Source organism: Polychytrium aggregatum (assembly GCF_025602895.1).
Source record: "Polychytrium aggregatum strain JEL109 chromosome Unknown BJ171scaffold_2, whole genome shotgun sequence".
In the NCBI taxonomy this organism is placed as follows: Eukaryota; Fungi; Chytridiomycota; class Chytridiomycetes; order Polychytriales; genus Polychytrium; species Polychytrium aggregatum.
Genome location: NW_026516204.1, coordinates 914,313 through 938,803, shown reverse-complemented (window position 1 = coordinate 938,803; position 24,491 = coordinate 914,313). Strand labels below are relative to the sequence as shown.

Genomic DNA, 24,491 nt, shown 5'->3' with positions numbered 1-24,491 from the left:
GACTGCACTGCCACCGCCGCGATTGTCTCTGTGGCGGCCGCGACTGAGCCCACAAGGGCAGCGAACACGGGGCAGTGCAGCGACGAGACAGGAACTTTTTTTTTTTTTTCCAGGCCCCAACAGCACCATCACCTCCCAGGCCGCAGCGATTCAGCCCCAAATCGTCTCTCGCAGCAACCAGCCCTCACTGCACCCGTGTCTCGGCGACCAAGCCCACCCCTTGTGCATCATCCCAGCAGCGTCTGTCCAGTTGCTTCCCCGGCTCTCTCCATGAATACCAATGGATTCCCCGTGCTCAATCATCACTCTTCCGCCAGAAGTGCTCATGGTCGTGGTCCGCTTCCTGGGCTTGCCGCGCGATAGTGCTGCCGGAAAAAGAACCCAGTTGGACCTTTACCATGCCTGCTTGGTCTCGAGGCGCTGGTACAAGGTAATTGCGCAATGCCGGTGCGAGGTGCCGTGCGCTCCCTTTCCAGTTCCGAGCCGGAAATCAGCTCGACAGAGTGTATCCATCGCAAGGCCACCCACCCTGAAATGGCACTCTCAATCCCCTCTTCGCACCACTCGCACCACTCGCACCATTAGCATCGTCCTTCTATCATATCGCCCTTGCTGCGGTCATCGCTCTCTCTAATCCTGTTCCATATCGGCATGCAAATCGCCTCGCTGCATCCGCGCTGGTGTCGTCTGTCTCCCCGGATCACTGCCTCGCCGAAACGGCTCCTGTTCTTCAATCACCCATTTGGGCCATGCTAGGTCGCCAACCCTGCATTGTGGTCCCGTATTGCCCTCACCACCTCCAACGCCGCCTCCATTGGGCGGTTTCTCACCATTACTCCGGCGATTGCCAGCATGCAGACCGGATGGGGCTCGACTACATTCCACCAAAGCCCGCTCAACTTCATCACCACCTTGCAGCTCACTTCGTCGGCGCTGTCGATGCTCGAGGGCCGCCCTGACTTTTGCAACAAGTTTATGGTTTCTCAGATGCGCTCGCTCGCTCGCTTCCATTCAGACCGCCTCTCGACCAGAATCCTGGCCCTGATAGCCAGCTGTCCCAACATCCGATTCATCAGCGTCAACAATATCTTCAAGTCGGTCGATTCCAACAGCTCGCACGACGAGGACGGTGACATCCTCGCGGTATTGCAGCCTCTGTCGCTGGCGCTGCAGCACAAGCTCGAGGGATTCGTCCTCCAGTTCGACGACAGCATGGGCGATGAGGGCTGGCAAGCTCTCTCGCAGATGGGCCAGCATTGGGACAACCTCACCTCCCTGACCGGCCATGGCATCCCAGCGCACTTGATCCCCATCATCCTCAAAAAGACACCTGGCCTTGAGTCGCTGCGGCTCCTGCCGGCCAGAGGCAATGAGGTGCCCATGAACGACCTGGTGCTTCGGTTCATTGCTCGACACTGCCCGAGCCTTACCACCCTGCACCTCTCGTGCCGTCGCTCAAGCTGGAACGGCGTGACAAGTGTCGATGCGTGGCAGGAGCTCATCATGGGGCTCAGGCGGCTTGCCCACGTCAACCTGTCGCCGTCGGACCAGTTCTTTGAAGCTGCATCGATGCTCAAGCGCACCGTCCCAACCATCCAGCAGATCCATGCCAAGCACATTGAACAGGACCAGGTACTCCGGTGTCTCGAGCGCGGCTTCGGCACTCTCTTTGGGCACGTTGAGCTCTTTGGAAGCGATTTGCAGTGCAGCGCCATCGATACCTTTGCTCGCCACTGCCCAAACTTGACCACCCTGCAGCTGTATCTGACCCGCACTGCAGACCACCCGAGCGCCGGTGCCGACTGGAGCGTCCTGATCGAGCCCAAGCTCAAGGATCTCGTTGGTGGCTGTCCAAGGCTTAATGAGGCCCTCGTGGTCTGGGAAGAAGTATCCCACGACGAAGAGACCGAGGAAGCCGAGCTCGTCTCTGGCTGCTGCGGGTACGGACCCTCGGGCTTTTACAGCTTCACCTTTTGATACATCTGCAACCGTGACTCTGCTGCTTTTGGTTGTGTGGCCACAGTTCCGTGGCTGTGGCTATGATCTTCCTTGTTTTGTTGTTCCTGGGATCGCTACCCGCCCTGGTTTTGTGCACGAGCTTGGCGCAAACCAATTGAGAGAATGGTGATTTTTGGCATGGTTTTTGAATACAAGTGCGACACTGTCGCCAGATAGGAGCATGAGCGCAAGCAAGCGTGCTTGGTGGATAATGAGTTCGCGGGCAGTATGCGGGATGCAGCACGTCGCTCGAGCAACAACTGGGATATATTGACGTGAAGATACACATTCGACTCGCAAGCGCAGCCGGACGGGCCTCAGTATGGCCAGTACTGAGCGGGGTCGGGTTCCTCTATGTTGAGGTTGCCCTTTTCCATATCGTCGGCGGCCTCATCGCTTCGGCTGGACGATCCCGCTTGTGGAGTTTCATTTTGTGAGCGCTGCGAATGCTGATTGCCAAGAAGACTCTGGGCTTCTCCTTGACTGGGCGGGGAGTACCCAAACCATCGGGTGCACAAGTTTTCGATAAAAGTACAAGCGATAGGCGACAAAACAATGAAGATGCAAATGATGACAAAGAGGCGCACTACACTTTATTCAGAAAAAAACGGGACAATATAGCCGTTTCCATGAACAGTAGTATGTGCTGTGCTTGCGTCTAGCAAAGCCACAAGAAATAAAACAGATCACTTTGGCAGCCTCCGAGTGAAGACCGCCGGTCGCTCTCCGATCTCCACAATCGACCTGCATACTGTGATCATGTTGCGCGCCGCATTGACGTCGCGATTCCACACTGTCCGGCAGCTGGGATTCTTGCAGCTCCTGAAAAAGTGGGAATTCGCAACACTGGGCGCATCGAGTCCTTCCAACCGAACTGGCTCCAGGCACTTGGAGCACACTTGCGAGGTGTTGAACTCGTTCGTCGAGACTACCTTGACGCTTCCATGATGGTGATTGGGACGGCGTCGGTGGTGCTCGAATTGCTCAAAGTACTGAGCAAATCGCTGCCTCCGAGGGCTGGATGCATAGCCCTTGCCCTGTCGCCATGACGCATTGCCAAAGGCGATCACCACATCGGTCCGTATCGGGGCGTGCTTCAGGACGGCCTTGCACATCCTGTCGACGGCCACTTGGCGCCTCTTGTGGCCCGTGAAGCGATGGTGACGGGCCTTCTTGCCCAGGTGGAAGTCGAGCTGCACTCGCAGCTCCGGTTGCAGGACATGGGTGAGATGGATCTTGAAAGCCTCCGAGGACGACGCCTTGGGCGAGGGGGTGGTCGACATCCAGGTCTCGATGCTGAGTCGATACTTCATGGTATTGTGCCACTTGGTGTTGGACTTGTGGCCACACATGTGCTGGTAGTGGCCATTCGAGAACGAGACCACCTCGTCTTGGTGGCCCGGTGCTTGGATGACCGCCGTGAAGATGGAGCCGACTCCAGGATCGATGCCAATCCAAGTGGTCTTGTCGGGGTCTGGGTCGCCGATGTGGGCCTGGATGCGCTGCTCGGCAGTCGGAGGAGGCTCGGAGGTCTCGGTGTGATCGGTTCGACGCAGAAACTTGACGAGGCCGATGGTGCATCCAATGCCATCGGTGCTGATCTCGTAGTTGAACAGCTTCTTGTCCCTGACCCGCTCTTGGAAGAGGGAATTACGCAGCTTGAAGCAACTGCGCCAGAGACGATCCTGGTTGTTGACACCGTCCTCACCTTCTTCCTTGAGCTTGTCCCTGGTGAGTCCAAGACGATGTTCGGTGTCAAGGAGTTGCCAAAGAGTGACGGTGTCGATCTTGACATACTTGGCCTTGGCTGTGCATAGAGGAACTATCGTGCACACGGCCGGAGGAGTGTCGAGAGCGAGCTGCTTGAGTGCCCAGTTGATCCTGGCGGCCAGCTTGTTGATCTTGGCCTTGGTGGTGCCGAGCTCAGACTTGGCCGTGGTGAACCTCTTGTCGTCGGAGGGAATGCCTTGGGTAGTGAGCTCGTCCAGCTTGGCCTGGCGCTGCAGTTCGGTGACTCGGAGAGCGGGCATGTCACAGTCGATCCACTTGTGGACATTGTCGACCATCTTGTCTCGGGCGAGGATTCTCACATGGTGTGAGAGGCGATGGAGGGCCCGGAAGCGGTCCTGGTCGCTGCTGTACCGAAACTCGTCCAGGACGTGGCCAAAGTCTGGATAGAGGAACTCGAGATCGGCCTTGGGTGGAGTCTGCCCTGGTTTCTCGAAGAGCTCGAGACAAGCCTCGATGGCTTCGTGCTTGTGCTTGTTGGCTGGGAAGACGGCAGCGCAGAAGCGGCGAAGGAGTCGCCAGTAGGCCAGGTTGAGGTGGGTGGTGCAGTTGGTGGCATAGGCATTGACAGCGAGAGTGAGAAGCTGACTGTGAGCACCATCAGGCAGACGAGGGGCCGGAGGCAGGTCTGCGTGCCGAGTGGTCTGGTAGTCGCGAAAGGAAGCGACCAGATGCTCGTTGTATTTCTTGGTGTCCCTGGCCGTCGAGAGGGCACCGTCCTGGACGATCTTGAAGCATTGGCGGATGAAAGCAGGGGTGGCCCTGGAGATGACAGGGACGGGAAGATCCTGCTCGATGCACCGGAGGATGTGCAGGTTGAGCAGCCTGGATGCCTCGAACTGGATCTGGGTCATGGTCTCGACGGTGGCCTGGATCTTGTCGCGGAGAGCGGGATTGAGACAACAGCCATCCATCGTCTGCTTGAAGCAGCTGAACTGAGGGGCGGATGACCTTCCATCCACGAGTGGGACGACAGAACTCTTGAGGGGCCGGTATTTGGGACATTTGCTGGTGTTGCTTCGCTCGTGGTCGGTACCATCGCACTGGCGACATCGCTTGCCGGTACTCGAGGAAGTAGATGGACCAGGCTCGGTGGGATCGACATCCATTGGATCTGCAGAAGCAGTGGTGGTGAGCGACGGAGCAACAGACGACCAAGCATGCGTGGGATCAGAGTACGAACCAGAGACAGGCTCCGACTGTGACTTGGCTTTCTTGGGCCTGGGTGGCCGAGGCTGGCCATCACCGGCACCCTTGCGCTTCGGAGGCATGGGGACAGAGAATGCTGGATGCCTGCCAGTGGTACTGGTCAGAGCAGAGACTTTTTTTTATCGTACAATAGCGCGATGATCCGATCAAGGCGAGATGAGGGAAGAAAGCAGCAGGACGAAGGTGTGGCATTTATACCCGAGAGCAGGAACCCGTCTGCGCGGGCTGGTTGGGGAAGTGACCCTGTTCAAAAATCGCCGAGAGGTTCAAGCCAGTGATTTGAGCGTGAAAATGGCGGCTTGATTGGAGGGAACTCAACCCCAGAAGCGCATCGCTCGCTCAATCAGCCGTGGGAAGACATCTGGAAGCACCCTCCGAACGGCAGACTCAAACAGGGTCACCATCCCGACTCTGAACCCCTCGGACGCATTCAGCGCTGCCACCTTCCTGTACTGGTGCTTCACAATCCCAAAGAAGTTCTCGATGGGATTGAAGTCGAGTGAGGCAGGTGGGGTGAAGATCACTGACCATCCTCGGTGATCGATGCAGTCCAGGACAGGCATTGTCTTGTGCATGCTGACATTGTCCATCACAATCACAGAGTCGTCTGGGAAGCTCGCTCGATCAAAGAACTCGACCATCGAGTGTGTCTTGAATGATGTGGGGATGTACATGCGATGCAGCACACCAGAGTGGTTGATTGCAAATGCAGCCGAGACAGACTTGTGCTTCATGTGATTGCGCTGGCGAAGCGGAGCACCCTTCGGCGAGTATCCGTAAAGAGGGAAAATGGATCTCCTGATCCCTGTCTCGTCGACAAAAACGAATCGTCGTGGGTCGATGGAGCAGGCCTGGTCCCTGAACTGTGCCACCCGCTCATCCAGTCGCTTGGACTTGTAGAGGTGTGTTGCCCTCTTGTGTGAGAGACCTGCTCGGTGGATGGCAGTGTGGCAGAGTGAGAGTGATACTTTCCTCTGGAGGATGGACTCGAGCTTGCACCGCAACACAGGACCAGTCTGCAACGGGTCCTGTTCAATCAGGGTGCGAATGACTGGACATGCCTGCTCAAAGAAAGTGGATCTGCGAGCTGGGACCCGGGATGGGCCATCCAGCTTGCATCCTCGGTGCCATCGATGGATGGTGCTCTTGGATACACTGAATATGGAGGCGACCTTACGCAGGCTATGGATGAGGGCGTAGCATCGCAATGCGGCGGTGCGAAAGTCGGATGTGTGGCGAATGGTCATGGCCAGCGCGCGATAACATTGGGTAACAAAATATTCGATGAATGGTCAAAAACCCGGGTGTCCCGTTTTTTATTGGATTGCCTGTAATTGAGAGGAGAAGTCGCGAAAGAATATAGGGTCAAATCCAGTTATGTTGCTGTCCGATTGCGAATGCTTCATTTCGCCAATCACCAGCGCGGGAGAGCTGATACTTACTAACTGATGAGCCGGTACTATCATGGTGGCCACGGTCCCAATCCCAGTGGCCACCACCACCACCACCACCACCACTACCGCCGCCGCCGCCGCCGCCGCTTCTGCCTCCTCCACCCTTGCGCTTGAAGAGTAAGTAGCGGCTTCGGCCTGGGCTCCAGGGTTGACTTGGAATTTGATTTGCATGTTTGCGACGGTGAAGGATGCGGGCGAGGAGGCAACGCTGGCATATGAGTTCGTTGGTGGGCAGCGGCGGTGCTCCCCGACCGCCTGTGGCGCGGGCACGTTGATACCGTCGGGGCAACGAAGATACCGGGGTGCGGATTGCTGTTTCCTCGGCGGGCCTGTCCTCACGTCTGCCGAATCAACCTCGTGGATACCATCGCATGTCACAAGATCAAGATACCGACGGCGGCGAGCTGCACCGCAAGACATTCGCCAAGATCCACTCGCAGTCGAGCCACCCGGCCGAGCTGGTCACGGTGGTGTCGGCGATCGCCACGGCCCAGTCGATCCTGACCCTGCAGATCATCGCCGATGTGTTTGGACTCGAGATCGGCGTCGTTCGCGAGTGTCTCAAGAGCCTCAGCCCGGTCCTCGATCCTGGCGCCAATGGACTGGGTCCCCGAGACAGCCAGTCCACCAACAACGAGGTCAAGTTCAACCACAAGTCGGTGGCGGACTATCTCCTCGGCGATGCATCGACTGGCCATCCGTGGCATGTGTCGACCTCGTTCCACACGGTGTTTGCCAATGAATGTCTCGGCGTGATTCTCTCCCACGAGCCAGTGATCAACATCTGCGACATCTACGACTTTCACGACAAGATCCCAGACCTCGAGGACAGAGTTAACAAAATCATCACACCGTCGCTGCGATACAGCGTCGCCCACTGGATCACACACTTTGTGTGGTGTGTGGAAGGAGCGGCCGAGTCGAGTCCGGTGTGGCAGTCGGCCGAGATGGTCGATGTGGCAGCGGTGCTCACTCGATTCGTCAAGGCGCATGTGTTCTTCTGGCTCGAGTGTGGGTCGCTCACACATGTGGTCAAGCCGATCATCGAGCAACTGGCTGTGCTGCGAGGAGCGATCGTCAAGGCACCCAGCACCACCGTCGACGACACCACGAAGGAACTGGTCAAGGACACGTATCGATTCATCCGCGAGTTTGCCGATCCGATCATCAAGAGTGCACCACAGGTGTACAACTCGGGGTTTGCATTCACACCGAAGGATACCGTGATCTACAAGACATATGCCGACCAGCTCGAGGACAAGATCCCGTTCCTGGTCACTTGCGGTCCAGCACCCACCTGGGATCCGTGCGAGATGACACTCGCTGGACATACCGGTGATGTAAGCGCTATACTGGTCTCGCGCGATGGCAAGTGGATCGTCTCGGGCGATCGCGACGGCGTCGTTATTATTTGGGATGCTGTTACGGGCCAGGTGGAACACACGCTCGAGGGACACGCAGATACTGTGTGGTCCGCAGCCCTCTCATCCGATGGCAAGTGGATGGCCACCGGCTCGGCGGACAAGACAATCAAAGTGTGGGACACCTCCACGGGCCAGCTGAAGCAAACCATTATGGGGCACCGGGACACGGTCTGGTTCGTCACCATCTCGCCCGACGACGAATGGATTCTGTCAGGCTCGGGCGACAAGACGATAGCCATCTGGGAGGCACCGACAGGCCATCTCAAGCACATCCTTGAGGGACACAACGACAATGTCGACTTTATCGTCTTTGCAGCCGATGGCAACTCCATCCTGTCCCACGACCGTGAAGACAAGCATTTCGTCTGGACTCGTTGTGGCACCGGGTTTGTGCGTTCCGATCAAGATCCCGATAGCTTCGAGCTTGCCCCTCGTCCGCCAGCTTCAGTCGCCTGGGCTCGAGTACGACCGCTGATCTATAACCAAGCCGGCTACCAGTATGAGGACGCATCCCAGTGGATTCGTCACGGCGTGCATGTCATCAAGGTCCCACGATCCCTCTCCGACTGGTGCTACAGCGAGTACAGCCAGTCCGGGTCGTTCATCCTGATGAGCGCCACGACCCCGTCTCGACCCGTCTGCATTTTGGTAAGGCTGCCCTCGTCGCCGCTCTCTCCCTCGCTCATTCGATTGCCTCCCTCTGACCCGCAGACCTTGCAGCCCATCTACCTGAATATTCCAGAGACACAACTGGCCGCGACCCGGTACAACGAATCGCGGGCATAGAATCGAGAAACGGAAGTCAGGCTCGAGATATGAGGAGCCGGGCCAGCAAATAATAGCGGGGTTGATGCTTTCGACTACATTTGGAGAGCGATGAATCTTGTCAAACGACGCGGCTGACTACATGCACACCAGTGGTCACGGTTACAGCGATAGTCTCTGCACTCAATTATTCTGGAGCCAGGTTGGTACTCCGGGAGCACGCTCGTTTTTGTATTACGACCTATTCGACTGAGACATCCACCTTGGATATGCTCCCTCTCGCACGTGCCGACTTGACCGATTCGCTTACAGCTGCTCTGGCACAGGAAGGGAGTGCGGCATAATCTTCGCCAACTAGTGGAAAGAAGCAAGGATACACCGGCCCGGGCAACGCAAAGCCCTCGCTTGAACGATCCAACGCTTCCACAGTGACTGGAGCCGCGTGCCAAGGTGTCCAGATCGTGTCTCGCTGCGGCCGATCTATTTCAGAAGCATGTCAAAATAACACTCTGACGGGCTCGTAGCCGAGTCCATCAAGGACATGAGTAACAGCGGCGATGATCCGCCTGCTGGATTTTGCTCGTCCGGCTCTGGATCGTTGTCTGGAGTGACGGTCTTGGCGAGCTCCAGAAGCTGCTCCAGGATCGAAGGCTCTGTCGTCGCGGCGGTCGAGGCCGGCACTGTGAGGGTTATGGGCAGAGTATCACGGTCCGTTGTCGCAGAAGCGAATGGCATGGTATCGGGCGTGCTCGACGTGGTTGCGGAGAGGTTTTTCAGCAGTAGCATGGACAGCGGAGACGAAGCTGTCGCCAGACTGGATGGCGACATGGGCTCGGCATTGGGAGCGATGTGAGACAAGTCGAATGGGAGATGATCCAGCGTGTCTTGGTAAATCGGCACACCGTCAGGAAGTGGGAGCTCTGTCGAAGGCGTTGCCGGCGAGTCTAAGAATGGGAGTGTCGTCTTGAGGAACGCCAGATCAATGGAGAGAGGTAGAGGAGGGTGAAACAGCATGTCCGCATCGCTGGGTTGAAGCTGCGGGGTCGCTTCCGAGGGTATGATTTCTGGAGCAGGGCTTGGCTTGGCCGTGGAGTCGTCTTTAGGGATGACCATGTGAGTCTTGAGATGTTTCTTGAGATTATCCTTGCGAACAAAGGTTTTGTGACAGCTCGGGCACTTGAACGACCGTTCGGAAGCATGGGTGCATTCGTGATGAGCTTTGGAGCTCTTGCTCTGGAATGAGCGGCCGCATCCCTCGAAAGTGCATACGAACGGCCGTTCGCTCGTGTGGATGATTTGGTGCTGTCGGAGCATGTAGGACTTCATGTAGCTCTTGCCACAGCCTTCGAACTTGCAGACGAACGGCTTGTCTAGCGAATGGCATCGTTTTGTGTGCTCGCGGAGATACTGTGGTCGCTTGAAGAACTTGTGGCAGCCTGGATGCTGGCATACTGCGGCGAGCGAGCGAGCGAGCGAGTGAGTGAGTGAGTGAGTGTGTGAGTGAGTGAGTGAAGGAGTGAGTGAGTGTGTGAGTGAGTGAGTGAAGGAGTTATACCCTGGATTCTCCCTGCATCAACATCATTCTTACATAGCCATGGCAATTCGTCAAGCTTCCACTTGGCCTGCAGTGTTTTCAAGAGACTCGTCGGGAACGAGTCCACTATCAGCTCGAGGATCTTGCGCTTGAGGGCTTCGTTTATGGGAAGGTCCTCGAGGCTGATGAACCACTCGGTTAGTCGATACAATAGCCGCTCGCCATAGGTCAGCTCATCCAATACGACATGTTTCTGCTGCGATTGTGTCACTTGGGCACTGTTGGTCGATACTTGTGCTGCTGTCGCTGCACTGGCTGAGGATGCTGGGTTTCGAGCTATGGCAGGTTCCGATGCGAGCGCCATTAGGAGCTCGGCATTCATGTCGGCCAATTCGGCATTGGAGCTCGATGGGCACACGTTGGGATCGGTTACAGGTACTGCCGATGATCCTGATGACTTGGATGTCTTTGGCGAGGCCGCTTGAAGGGTGTCGTCGGATGCGCGGATCCTCTCGTGGCTCATTCGCTCCATGAGAGCGCTGCAGATCCTATGCTCGAGCGCTCGACTTAGGCTCTGATCGACCGCGTAGTTGCGTCTGAGGAGATCGTCCTTGGTCTTGAACATGAGCGACTCGATGTGCTTGACGGTGTCTTCAAGAATAGCCGAAACGATGCCCGAGAGCTGGATATGATGGACCTGCTTCTGCTTGAGCTTGGCTATCCGGGGGTACTGGATTGGAGGAGCGGCGGCCGCGGCTTCGCTCGGCTGCGGCAGCGACTCGAGGCGCGGCAGCGGCACGACGGGATAGGAGTCGTGGAGGTTGGTCGAGTTTAGATCGACGGATACGAATGGGTACGGGGGGATGAGCGGCGGTGCATGCAGGATCGCGGGCGAGTGTGCCTGAGAAAGACCTGATGGAAGACGGTGGTGCATATGTTAGCAACCGCAGCGTTTTGCGACAGTCGCTGGCCGCATACATGGTAGCGAGCGAATCGCAAAGTAACACCGTGGGAAGGAGCCGATCGACTGTTGTTGAAGGCGCGTGGCCGGCAGCCGCATGAACGATGGCCCTCCATGGAGTACTGCAGGCCGAGTACTGCAGGCCGAGTGGCATCGAGCAGAGCGGCCAGGCCATCGGCGTTGGCTTGCATATCCATTGTCCTCGCGCCATGCCACACTCCAGCTACGAGCGCGATACTTGAGCATTGGCGTCAGGTGCATTACCTTCCTGTGGTCGCCCACCGGATATCGACCGTTTACGCTTGAGTCCCAACGCGTTCTCCATGTGCAAAGGATCGATGGCGGACGGCATCGCGCCCATACTGGCGAGAACGGCCTCATGCATCCAGGGCATGTAGATCGAGTTGAAGTTGTCATTCATCGCGGCGCGAGCAGCCGGCAGAGCAGGGCGAGGAAGTGGGACGACCTCGTGGTCTGGGTAGACGGGTGGTAGTCAAACAAAAGATGGCCGAAGGGCGAATGGCGGAAAACGTGAACCAAAGGGCGGGCTCACGACGGGGAGGATTTCGACCGGCAAGGCGAGCGAATGGCAGAATCCGCGAGCAGACCGACGGGGGGGGAGGAGAGCCAGGAGAATGCTGACTACAACGCTCGTGTGCAGATGAATTCCACAGGCATTCGCTCGGCGACCGGTGGGCTCTGCGGCTGATGGGCAAGTGCACCACGGCCAGGGCAAGAGCACTTTTGAGCACGGATGCCGCCTTGGCGAAGGAACCTTGGCGCGCGCCCAAGAGCAAGTCCAGAGGCCTCAATGCGAGTGTCAAAATGGCCGAGTAGGCCCATCGTCTTTGCGGGTTTGTGACTCGAGACTCGGCAGACGATTGGGCACGGGCGCTCATCCACTCGGCGATCAAATCGCCGATTCGCCTGTTGCTCGATCGATCGGAGGAGATGGCGGGGGAGGGAGGCATGGCGACCACGGCGGCCGCGGATTGGCCGACGAGGGCGGTTTTCTGCCCAGTAGCGCCGGCGGTTGCGGTCGCCGAGGTCGGATACGGTCGGGCTGGATCGACTCCGGCGCGATCATGCCATGTCTCGAACATGGACCTGCCTGTTCCATTGTCCCCGAGGGCGGAGCGCGGCGGGACTGGAAGCATGTGGGGGGGGGGAAGATTCGATGGGGATCGGCGCCGGTGCGGGCACAGACTCGATGGGGAGTCGATACGAAGTTGACACTGATTCCATGGTGATATCATGGCGATGTCATGGTGGTGATATATCATATTCGTATCATATTCGCATCATATTCGCATCGTATTCGCATCGACATCGACAGGGACTCGGCGTGGGTCGTCCACCCCGCAAGCAGGCCATACAGAACAAGCACACAAACAAACAAACAAACAAACGAGCAAGGCCACCGCCACCACCGCCCGGCCACAGGCCCGGACAACTGCATTGCAGCGACAGTGCCGATCGAGTGGCGGCTGCATTTTAACAACATCCACCCGGGTGATCGACATCGACTAACACATAGACTATCACATCAACTAACACATCCACTATCACATCAACTATCACATCCACTATCACATCCACTAACACATCCACTAACACTCCACTATCACATCGACCATCACATCCACCACCCCGCGCAACACCGAACACCAAAACACCCGAGCAAGGCGCTCAGTCGCCCGTCCCACCGCCCTCTGTCCCCCTCTCGCCGCCGACCGCCGGCCATGTCCGGCTTTCCCGTCGTCTTCGTTCCTCTTGGTCTTTTCCCTTCGTCTGGCCGCGGCTCGGCCTGCTCTTGTCCTTGGGCCCTCTGCCTGCTGACCCCTTTGCTCCCGGTCTCTCGTCTGCACCCCGGCTTCTGCCCTTGGCCTCGCCTTATGTGCAAATGCTGAAGGATCGGCTCTCCTGGGTCGTCTTCCCTCTGCTCGCCCGGCTTGGCTTGCTGGCCATGGCCCAGCCCGCCCCCCAGCCTTCGCCCTCAAGCATCCCTCGCTCCGACGGCTGTTTCTCCCTCGCCTCCAGTGCCGTGTGCTCACAGTGGGCTGCCTATGACGTCAGCCAGGCCGATGCCTCCAGGATGGTCCAGTCCTTCGGGCCCAACGACACCGTCGTCGTGACCAGCACAGGCGTCCTGGACCAGGCCTTCCAGCAAATCGCCCAGTATCCAAGCGCCTACGACACCGATCTACTCTGCCTCCCGGTAAGCTTCTGCAACTCACGGCTGGCAGGGCAACAGACACAACCGCGTGGTTGTGCTGTTGGCCGGGGAGCACCCACCTCCCTTTCGACTTTGGGCCTGCTCTCCTGCCACAGCCGATCGGCAATCCACATCCACCGCCCCGGTTGCGCTTGCAGCTTTCGTGCTGGACCAACCGGCCTCCCAAGGTTGATCACTGTCTCCCAGCGCTAATCACTGTCTCCCAGTGCCGATCTCCATCTCGCGATCCATGTCGCCGATGAATCCGCTGGCCAGCTATCCTGCTAACAGCTTGCTCCACTTGCTTCCAGAACTCGACCTGGAGATACTCGGCCAGCAGCCTCTGCAGCATCCTCGTTGGCATCTCCCAATGCAACCAACAGTCCAATGCCCCTCCTCGCGCCACCCTCTGTCAGTCGACCTTCAATTCGTTCTGGTCGTCCTTCAACACCTCTTGTCCGTACTACTCCAGCGTTGGGGACTGGATCCAAAATTCCTACTACGCGACTGCCTCTCAGTATGTCAGTTCGTCAAACAGCACCTGCATCCGCGGCACCGATCAAGACGTAAAGCTCTGCGGTACGTGTATGCGCATGCACTGGGTCCGAGGTCCCATGGTGCCATGGTGGGCCCATGCTCGACGGTCCATCCGACATGACTGCCACCTGTCGTCTGCAGCGCCACAGGCTGCGGTACTTGCTGCCATCCCAAAAACCTTCCTATGGTCGGTTGCTAACCCTCCATGGCTACAGGCTTCCCGACGCATGATCTCTTTGCAGCCTTTTGTGCACGCAGCCCATCCGAGTCCTGTTGTCTGGCAGCAGCTTCCCCCACTGTCTCGCCTTCGTCGCTGCCTGTCGTCTCCAGCCCCGTTGAGCCACAGGCTCCCCCGCCTCAACCTCAGTACCTGATCCCGCTTGCGGTCGTCGGTGCCCTCTTCGTTGTCGTCTGCGCCGTCGTTATCTTTGTCAGTCGAGCCAGGATCAAGCGCCGCAAGGCCCGCGAAGTCTTTGGTCTCGGAGAGCTCGCTTCCCAGAACTTTTCCGAAGGCGATTCCAACGTGCCCATCTACGCCAATCCCGAGCAGCGATCGGGCCTGTCATCCCTGTCGACGCTGGAACCGGACGAATATCGGGTGCCTGTTGCCGCTGCCGCTCCTGCTGCCATTCAGATTGCCGTCTCAGCCGCAGCCCCTCCTCCTCTAGCTCAGGGCTCCTCTGCGCAGGGTCTCCACCAGGCGCATGCTCCCGAAAACGCTGGCCCTTCTCGGTCCTTTGATGAGCCCGCGGATCCATCCCGCGAGCACAAACCCAAGCGCGGCGGGACCGAGCCTTTCAAGAGCCCGCAAGCCGGCCACATCACCTCGCTTACCCGCACACTCTCGGACCGCAGCAGCTTCCCACCCACACTCCATCAAGAAGACCACGGCCAGATGGAGCGGCGCAAGAGCATGCAAACCTCGCAGAACTTGCGCGATGTCAACGAGGACGGGAGCCTCAACGAGCTTGACGCCATGCTGATCGGCGAGTGCTTCCGGACCCGTCTCAAGCAGGGCGTCCACTCGTCTCTGCCTGAGCCGTCCAACTACAGCGCAAATATCAAACTCCAGCGCGAGCGCACTGGAGCAGCCGCAGGCATCCATCCGACTTCTCCACCAAATGGCGACGACCAAGCCAAGTAGGAGGCGGCCCAAGCACCACCTCCGGTCTCTACGAGCACCACATGGTCGTCTTGCCCCCTCACTTTGTCCACTCTCTATCCCCCATATTTTTATTTTCCTTCTCCCGCCTTATCTTCACACTTGTTAGGTAGTAGCACCCACTGTCAGTGCAACTCCTGTCGGGTCGGTTCCAGAGCCGTCCTGAGCTATACTTTCATCCTCCCCCCCCCATTGCATGGCCACATATGCATCATCGGCGATCATTGCCTTTCATTTGCGTCGACCGAACCTCGCGGAATCATGTTTGCTTGACCCTTTCCCTCCCCTTTCGTCCATCTGTTCCGTGCCAGTATTTCCTCTCCTCTCACCCTTGACGCTGCTCCGACTTCTCCATTCATCGGCGCACAGCCGGTCTGGGCTGCTTGTCGGCTTCCAAACTCGCTGTTGTGCCAGGCATTCCTTTCCCTTCCTTCCCCTTCCTTTCCTTCCTCTCCCTTCCCTTCCTTCCCTCGGGCTGGACACCCGTCTAGATTCGCACCGTTATTATCTTTGGGCGTTCTCACGACTCTGTTCCCAGACACCAAAGGGTCTCGCTGAATATCGCCCTTTCCGCCCGTCACGCCGACCGGATCTTGTGTGTCCGTTTGGTCGATCGCTTGAACGGAATAGCAATCGCTCCCTCGCCACTGGCTCCTTCGCAGTCCTTGAACCGGCTTATGAAACATGGGAGACTGTGCGATTGTGTATTAAGGCTATGTACATGTGTGACTTGACCCAAACGGCGGGGCTTGTGTGGCAACCTGGGACGTTGCTTGTTTCTCGTTCCATCAGCGTTCACATTGGCTGCGTCTGCACCGTCAGTTTTGGCTTTGGTCCCAACGGCGTTGACTGTGCTGAGGCTGTCGTGGCAGATGAGGATGCCTTGGAACTCGCTGCACGCCCTTGCAAACTGTCGCCGATGCCGTTGATCTCGATTCTGGGTGGATCGCTGCGGCCCCGTTGCTGGCCGCCGCCCTGGACTTCGCCGCGCTGGGTCGAGGGAGACAAAGGTCGCCCCGTCGGTCGTCTGGGAACAGCTGGCGTCGGCGAGTTGGCTGGCCGCAAGCGCATCGCGGATCCGCTGGCAAGCTGGGCCTCGTCTGGGGCAGCGCCCTGGTTCCAGCTGTGTATCGGACTGGTTCGCTGGGGCGAGGTTGGGCTGCTCAGCACCCGCTGGTGCGGCGGGCTGATCTGTCGCTGGAGCGGCTGCAGATTGACCAGCAGGTCGCGCCGCCGCGGGCTGGTTGCAGAAGCCGTCGTAACAACATATGCCTCTGCCTGGGCCTTGATCAGATGCGCTCGTGTCTCCTCGAGATCTTTGCGCAGCGAGTTGATATCAATGTCCATCTTGACAGACGATAGATCGATCCTGCGCTGGTTGATGGACTGTTGCCAGATGAGGAGCAGTCCAAGGGCGGAGGAGTACGATGCAGGGAGTCCGAGAGCATTCAAGACAGCGAGAAGGTAAGCCGGTCGTCCAAGACGAAGGCAGCGTCTCGGGAAACAGCAGCACACACGGGACAGTATACCGCACAGATCTCGGCCACCGCGTCGATCTCAAAAATGGACTGTGCTTACATCCAATCGGGCCACCGCTTGGGCAATCAGCTCATCTCGCTTCGAGACCGTTCTTCCGAGACGCTCGCACTCGGCTTGCAGTGCTTGGATCTGCATGCGTATCCAGCATATCGGCAGGCCGATGAGCTTGTATCCTGGCCGCAGCATCAAAACCGCCGACTCGCAGATGGCAGGACGCTGCCAGGACAAATCATGACTGCGGCGATCCGCCCGCACACACACGCACGCACCTGCAACTGCAAATCACGCAGGCGATATTCGGCATCTTCGGCGGCCTTTGTTTTCTCCTGCAAGTCTTGGCGCAAGCTCTCGTTCATCTGGTGCAGCTTCTTGAGATCATCCTTGTTGAGCACGCCGCCGCCCGTCTGGAACACAATGTGGGCCAGAAGTGGTCCGTCAATAGCTGTTTGCGCTGATGACCCGGTGAATCTGACTGATGGACTGGGCAGTGACTTGCTGGCGAACGAGTCGAACATCACCAGATCCGCACCTGCGGGACATACCTGCTGCTGTGCCGCCGTCTTCTTGTGCTCTTCAAGATACCGACACCGCCGCTGAGTAATGTCCAGCTCCCGCTCGAGCCCGCGACACTTTTCCTCAAACTCACGGATCTTGGTTTCGGCAGCGACTCTCTCGATCTCGAGGATCTCGAGGGTCTCGCGTACTTTTTGCTCCAGTTCGCGGATTCGCGCCTCAAGCAGGCCGTCGTCCGAATGGCCGCGGTTGCGAGCACTGTCGAGCCGCTGCTCTGTGTTCTTGAGCTGCTCCTCCAGCAGTTTCTTGGTGCTGCGGAGGTTGGTCGCGGCCTGCTCGGCAATCTCGATTTGTTTCTCGAGATGCGCCACGCGTCCCTGGTCCAACATCGTACATGTGTCAATCAGGTTTGCTCCATTATCGACCTCCAATCCCAGGCATTGGACAGAGCACGTGCGAGTCTGCACACCGAGAGCCACTCGCACTGAGCGCCAGCTGTGCGGTGAAGTTGCGTCCGCCTTACCTGTTCTCTTTGAGAGTTGGCCTGGAGCTGCTTGATTTCCTTCTCCAGCGACTCGATTGTTTTCTATTCGACAACACACATGCAGATCAGCACACGGTTGGTCTACTTCGAGACCGCAGGGTCGCCATCGATGCCGCTGGAAAGTTGATGGCGCAGGATGCTTACCAAATGCGTGTCTTGCTGCGAGATCAGTCGCCCGTTGCGCTCGAGAGCCTCGCGATAGTTGAGGGTGGCGATGTCGATCTGGACTTCCAAGCGCTTGATCTGGTCGTTTCGGCTAGCGAGATTCTCTTCCCACAGCCTGAGTTGCGGACGAAGAGGACATTGATGAGACGGGATATCCAGCACACAATACACAGCGCACAGCGCACAGCGCACAGCGCACAGCGCACAGCGCACAGCGCACAGCGCACAGCGCACAGCACACAGCCCGTGACCGATCGCTGGAAACATACTTGACTTCCTTCTGCACTTTCTCCGCAAAGGCAGCAATCTTTTCCTCGTACGATGCGCGGATCTTTTGCAACTGCCTCAGTTTCTTGATGAGCTGATCCTGGAAGACCGCGAACCGAATCGTGACCTGCCGATTCGCCAGGACAGATCGTTTAGCTTCTGGCTGGATTGACACGATATTGCTGTATCTCCAGCCACACAGGAGCTATCTGGGGAGAGCGGCGTCGCGCCATCGTGAGCCCTTCTGCTCGCTGCTCACCTCCTTGGCTTCGTTGCCGTCGTTGTCGTCACCGGGCGGACCATCGCCGTTGACTCGCTCTGAGTCGGCCGCGTTCTTGTTCAGATGCTTGGCTTTCTTGCCGTAGAGGGCCCAGTCCAGCTGCTGAGACACAATCTTGAGGAGTCGATTGCGGTCCTTGAGCTGGAGCTGCTGCCGCTGGTCGATCTCGGTGGCCTCCTTGTTGTTTCTCTTGGTTGCCTCGCGCATGTCCTCGATGACACTCTCGAGCTCCTCGATGCTGGCTTTCTTGGCAGCGATCTCCTGCAGTAGCGAGTGGATGCGCTGGTCCAGTTTGGCCCGGGTGATTTCAAGGCTATTGATTTGGTCGACCAGCTTGCGGCTCTGCTTGGCCTGCAAAGAACAAACCCACGGTGGTGGTCAGCGCTCATCTGGAGCAACAACGCAGCGACAAGAGATCTTTCGTTGGCCCCACCTGCTTGTCCAAGTTTGATGTCAGCTCGTCTATCGTGGCCAAGTGGCCCTTGGTGGTCTCGCGCTCTCGCAGCAGCTCCAGTCGCAGGCTTTCGTTGTCTTCGCGCGAGCGGCTGAGGTCCTTCTTGATCACGTTGATGACCGAGGTGTGGCTGCTCTGCAGCTCCGTCAGCTTGCGAGCCTCGAGTTCGGTGTGCTCCTCGAGCTGCCGGATCAAGTTGGTCTTTTGCCGCACGGTCGCATTCAGGGCACTGACTTCGGACAGATGGCCCTCGATAGTCTGTGAGGGCGGTGGCGACGATGGAGATGGAGGGAAAAGCATTGGCGCTGGTGAGAATCCATGTGAATCGCGCGACTACAGCAGGTGATAGAGCCGCATGTGCAAATCGGCAGTCGATGCCGATGCCGTGCAATCAAGCCATCGTATCCCAAACAGCAGTGGACACCGAGCCCAGAGCCAGCGCAGGTGGCTCGCCCACCCACCTGTTCCAGTTCGGACTGGCTTTCGCGCCGTTTGCGCTCTTCCTCCTTGTACTTGGCCCGCCACTGGTCGCGCTCCTTCTGAGAGGTTGCGAGCAGCTCCTCTTTCGAGGCTAGCTCCATCTGGTACTTGCGCTCGACAGTCTCGGCGTACTCCTGGAAGCGGTGGTCCTTGCCGCGAATGGCATCGAGCTCCTCGCTCTTCTTGACAAGCATCTCCTTCCACTGTGACTCTTGCTCCTTTAGCTCTCGGATCTGCTTCTGCTGGATCTGAATGTCGCTCTGGAGGGTCGTTATGGTCACTTGCAGCTTGGAGATGTGCGCGGAATCGTCCAGGGCTTTCTGTTGGTAGTGCACGATCTGGCCGCGCATGTCGGTGAGCTTGGCCTCGAGATCTCCGACAAGCATTTGATTGGCCTTGACACTCTTCTCGGCATGCGACGAGCTCTCGTCCAGTCGCATAGTAAGCTCCGAGATGTGGCTCGTCTTGACTCTGTTCTCGGATTCTAGGGCAGTGACCTGTGTCGTCAGCTGTCGGGGAGAGGCGCACGTTAGGAACCGAACCAGACGGTAAAGTTGCCAGCCATTCGACTCCAAGAGTGCAGGTGGCTTGAGACCGATCCTCAATGGCGCTAAGGAGGGTCGGTGCGGAAATGTCAATCTACCTGAACGACTTTCTGGGACAGACTCTGGACCTGCCCGTGGTACTCCCGCTCAGCACTTTCCATGGACGATTTGTTGGTGTCCTTCTCCTTTGCAAGCTGGCTTTTGAGCTGGCCGATTTCCTTGGTAAGGCTCTCTGCTTCGGCCTTGGCTTGCACGAGTTGCTTGAGATTCCAGTGAGCAGCCACACAGGCGGGATGGGAAACCGTCAATGCGGCTGTATCGGCGAGCAGCAACGACAGGCTCCAGCACACGCCACCCAAGCCGCTGCTGGCCCTTCAGCGACACTGCGGTGCCACTGGCCCATCCCACAGGAGCAAGACTGGCGGCGCTGGCTTACCATTTGAAGGCTCGAAATGGTGTTCAGCGCCTTGGAGTTCTCTCGGCTCCAGCTCTCGTTGGCTTGCTGAAGCAGCTTCTGTGCTTCTTCTCGCTGGGCGTCCATCTCTTTCAGCAGACGATCTGCCTCAGAGCGCTTCTCGGCCGAGAATCGCTGGGTGAGCTCCAGGATCTCTTTGTGGTTCTCCTAGGTTGTCCGACCCGGGGGCGGTTCACGAGGCGGTCGAGTGTGTCGGCAAGCCAGAGGAGTTCAGGCGTTATTCGACCATCGGAGTTTATGCCATCAACTTGCCAAGCATAGACCAGCACAACACATGCCGGCGCCAAGAAACGCTCGCCGCCGAAGGCAGCATTTTGATACGTGGTCGTCCAGAGTGCACCGAGAGCGCAACGTGTCACCTTACATTCAATTCGCCACGGGAGGCGCGGCTCTGCGCCAGAGCATCCTCCAGTGCCTGTCGTTGCTGCTGCAGCTGTCGCTCCAAGGTTTTGATGGCCTGGTCCTTGGTTCCGATCTGTTGCTGAAGCTGCTGGTCGATCAGCACACGCTCTTGGTAGGCATTCTGCTGCACTCGAAGCTGCTGCTCAAGCTCCATGATCTGGTTCTTGTATCCGTCCAATTCGGCGAGGAGCCGTTGCAGGCTGGCTGATTCAAACTGCCTCGTGGGAGAGTCCTGATATTGTCATCATCGATCCATGACGTTCGCCAAGCGACCGGCAGTCCATCAAGACCACACAACAGTGTGAAAACAGAATCAGTGACTTGTAAAGACAGCCGGCATCCAACAAGCGTGCGGGTGCTCGATCTTGCATCTCCGGAAGAGGCGGCCTGCAAGCTTCGCAATCACGTCGCCTTACCCTCGCTGAGCGCTCGGACGGATGCGGGCTTGCCGATGATCTGCGTATCGACTGGATGGCCGATTGGAGCCGCTCGATTTCGGCCGTCTGGGCGGACACCCTGGCGCGCTCCTGCGTCAGATTGAACCGGGTCTCGCGAAGCTCACTTTCCAGCAAGACGTTTTTCTGGCGTTCAAACCAGCCATGGATCCATGCGAGTCATCAATTGAATTGGCAAGTTAGCTGCCTGTATCGACATGATGCTCCATCAACCAAGCATCATAGTTCCTCGCGGCTGGCCAAAGGTCCCCTTACCTTGATAATCTCGTCCACATGTGTCTCAGTTGGGGTCGCTTCGGTCGATGCACGCGACGCCGGTCGGCGGGACACGGAGAGCCTCTCCTTGCGCATGTTGCTGTAAAGCTCCTGGATGATGTTTTCTTTCTCGCTCAGCGCTTGGTGGAGCTCGCGGTTTTCCTCCTGCAGTTTCTGTGACGACGCAGGTATGGATAGGGTCTGTTGTTTTTGCAGCTCGCGCTTCAAGACGGACAGTTGCTGGTGGATGATAGATGGGGGACATATCAGCAAATAGTCTCCGGATGCCTCTAGACCCGCAGCAATGCCAAGTGCGAAGGACAGCGGCAGACGTCCATTCTCAGACGACCATGGGATGGTGTCGCACGATCAGTCGAGAACAGAGCAGCATGGGTGCTGATCACGTACATCATGCAGCATCTGGTTGACGCGGTTGTGCTCCAGAGCAACCTTATGTCGATAGTTGTCCATGTCGGTTTCGTACTTTTCCTGGTACTCCCGCTCCAATTCGGCACGTGCGGTGGAATAGAGGGACGCTTGGGTCGATTCAGACGTATGGTGATCGAGCTGCCGTGTCAGATCGCTGATCTTGTCGTTACAGCCCCGCAGCTCCTCGTTCTTGAGGGTCACCAGCTTCTTCTGCTCCTTGAGCTCGTCCAGGACTTGATCATAGAGCTTTGCGATTGCATCAGAGTGTTGGTCCTTATCTGCGAGCTGGTCTCGAAGCGCAGTAATAGCTCTCTGCATCGAGACAGTCTCATCCGAGCTGGCTTCCCGCAGAACAGCGAGATCCTCGGCCAGTTTGGAAACGTCGCGTTTGGAGGCATCGAGCGCAGTGTCCTTGGCAACAAGCTCGTCCCGGAGCCGGCTGAGCTCGAGTTGAAGGGCACTGTTTTCGGCATAGGCCGCATCGAGCCGCCGGTTGTGATCGGCCCGCACCGAATCCATTTCCTTGCGGCTGCTTTCTTGCGATCCTCGCAGGGCCTTCAAATCGGCAGTGAGGGACTCGAGCTGCTGCCGCAGCCGCGTGGTCTCTGACAGCTGCATCTGCAGCTCGGCTTGGTAATGCGCAGCTGTATCCTGCAGTCCCTCCATGTTCTGTCGGCTTTCGCGGAGATTGGATTCCAGCTCCTCGATGACGGCAAGATAGTCGTATTTCTGTAGATTGTCCGTGTGTTACTTGGTGATCTTGACACGGCGCACACATGAATCTGGCGTATCCAGAACACCAACAGCAACAGCAGCAACACCACCAAAAACAAGCCTGGCGACCTACCTCCTGGGTGAGCTGCTCTCGCCATTCAGGAGAAGACTTGCGCAGTTCCTCCGTCAGATAGTATATCCGCAGCTTGAGGTCAAAGTTCTCCTTCTTGAGGCCGTTGACCATCTTTGCACAGAAGGGAGGGGAGGAGCGACATGAGTATCGTCGTGGTAGCGGCCAAGCGAATATTCGAATACGACCGATTGGCGAGCCAGCTTGCAGCCGAGAGCCGAGAGGGCTTCATTCGTGGATGAAGCACATGCGATGCGGCGGCCAAAAGTTCCCTCCGCCTCTCCTTCTCCCAGCCCAGCCCAGTCCAGCCCAGCACACAACCTACCTCTTCGCGCTGCTTCAGCCCAAGCTTTGCAAATTCGGGATAAGCATTGCCCGCAGCACCCGCTGCCTCGCTCCGGCGGGTAGCGGGTGTGCCCCGGGCCTCCGACGGCCGCGGGGTCAGCTCGATCAAATGAGGCGGGCCGGCGAGACTCGCCCGGGCAACCGACGCAGGGGCGGGCGTCGAGGACGCTGGCACGATCGGCTCGTCGTAGGTTTCCTGGAGCAGGCCTGTCTGGAACCGGTTCGCGGCCGGGGTTTTTGGCAGTCGAGAGGACTGCAGAGGCGAGATCGATACCGATGAAACGAGGGACGACAGGCCCTCGGTTCGGCTTCCTGCTGAGCCAGGCCGGTTGAAGGAAAGAGGAGACAGCCCCGATCGGCCTGGACTTGAGGGGACCTTGCTGGTCAAGCGCTTCAAAAAGTCGCTGGCGCTGGTCGTCTCGTGCTCGTCATCGTCGTCGCCGTCATCATGGTCGCCGCTGCCGTCCAGATAGCTCAGATGGTGTGACTGATCTAGGTTGGGAGAGGAGCCGTTCATGGGCTGGCCCTTGAACTTGAGTCGCTGGCGCTGTTGAAATGACTGCGTCGGCGAGGCCGGAGCTTGTCGGGGCCGGGCAGAGTCCGACAACGAGTGGGCCGAGGAGAGCTGGGCCGCCGGAGAGATGCCGTTTGTGGTCGAGCGCAAGCCGCTCATCTCTGCGGATATATCTTGGATGGAGATAACCGTGGGCTCTTCAAAAGGCGAGAGCGAACGGGACGACAACGAGGTGTCGTTGCCGTTGACGGCGGCGGGCTGCAGCAGCTGGCCCGAAGGGACCGGCCGTTGGTCGGGCCAGTGCAGCGAGCTGCGATCGGGTCGAGGCGAGTCGGCCAGATCCGACATCTCAGCCAGCGATGGCTCCTGGTCGATCCACGGCACGTTCCCGGAGGACGACGGTGGGTAGAGCTCCGTGCTTGCTTGGATTCGGCTCGGATCGGCGACGGGGCTGGAGCCGGACCGGCCGCTCAGGCTTGGAATATCATAGGAGCCGAGGCTTGAGTTGGGATCGGTGGGCTCCAGGTAGGAGTCCGGGGCGTGTTCGCTCTGGAACGAAGTGGATGTGTCTGCCATCGTCGCAGCAGCGAGGACGGTGTTCCGGATCGCTGGGAGGGCTGGGCAGTTGGAGGGGTTGGAAGCGAAAGAGCACACCGGCAACAGCGGCGCCGTGTCCGCCATTTTTCGCATGCAGAGACATGGTGACACGGAACTGGTTGCTGCTCTGTCCATCGCCGCCGTGGTTGCTGATGCAGACATGGCCGTAGCCGCTGTGATTGCTCCAACGATTACGACGAGGACATGGATGGGCTGGAGAAGGCACTGCCGACGGGGTGGTCGAAGCATGCATGTCGAGCCAAGGACACATCGAGCCAAGGACACGCCGATGCCAGCCCAATCGCACCACACACATTCGACGGCGCCGGCCGCTCTGTCTC

General features: G+C 58.2%; 4 protein-coding genes across 4 annotated transcripts; 2 read left to right on the top strand and 2 right to left on the bottom strand.

Annotated features, from left to right (window-relative positions):
- The first annotated feature begins 201 nt into the window (after window positions 1-201).
- BJ171DRAFT_486695 (uncharacterized protein) lies at window positions 202-2,177 on the top strand. The gene is made up of 2 exons (XM_053109218.1): window positions 202-430; window positions 757-2,177. The coding sequence occupies exons 1-2, from the start codon at window positions 281-283 to the stop codon at window positions 1,975-1,977; spliced, it is 1,371 nt and encodes a 456-aa protein (XP_052971454.1). The 5' UTR covers window positions 202-280; the 3' UTR covers window positions 1,978-2,177.
- Window positions 2,178-9,118: 6,941 nt separating this feature from the next.
- On the bottom strand, window positions 9,119-11,554 carry BJ171DRAFT_595122 (uncharacterized protein; the record flags this gene model as incomplete). Its single annotated transcript, XM_053114574.1, has 3 exons — window positions 9,119-10,089; window positions 10,227-11,084; window positions 11,398-11,554. The coding sequence occupies 3 exons, from the start codon at window positions 11,552-11,554 to the stop codon at window positions 9,119-9,121; spliced, it is 1,986 nt and encodes a 661-aa protein (XP_052971453.1).
- Window positions 11,555-12,877: 1,323 nt separating this feature from the next.
- On the top strand, window positions 12,878-14,320 carry BJ171DRAFT_116417 (uncharacterized protein). The gene is made up of 3 exons (XM_053105494.1): window positions 12,878-13,536; window positions 13,660-13,927; window positions 14,101-14,320. The coding sequence occupies exons 1-2, from the start codon at window positions 13,037-13,039 to the stop codon at window positions 13,916-13,918; spliced, it is 759 nt and encodes a 252-aa protein (XP_052971452.1). The 5' UTR covers window positions 12,878-13,036; the 3' UTR covers window positions 13,919-13,927; window positions 14,101-14,320.
- Window positions 14,321-15,724: 1,404 nt separating this feature from the next.
- BJ171DRAFT_486632 (uncharacterized protein) lies at window positions 15,725-24,189 on the bottom strand. The gene is made up of 18 exons (XM_053109217.1): window positions 23,020-24,189; window positions 22,698-22,808; window positions 21,830-22,579; window positions 21,422-21,661; window positions 21,128-21,292; window positions 20,674-20,943; window positions 20,271-20,456; window positions 19,933-20,094; window positions 19,271-19,798; window positions 18,789-19,067; window positions 18,335-18,706; window positions 18,078-18,202; window positions 17,788-17,923; window positions 17,623-17,685; window positions 17,129-17,476; window positions 16,856-16,990; window positions 16,626-16,715; window positions 15,725-16,433 (listed from the first exon to the last, which is right to left on the bottom strand). Exons 1-18 carry the CDS (start codon window positions 24,127-24,129, stop codon window positions 15,843-15,845), a joined length of 5,661 nt encoding a protein of 1,886 aa, XP_052971451.1. The 5' UTR covers window positions 24,130-24,189; the 3' UTR covers window positions 15,725-15,842.
- Between the last annotated feature and the right edge of the window lie 302 nt (window positions 24,190-24,491).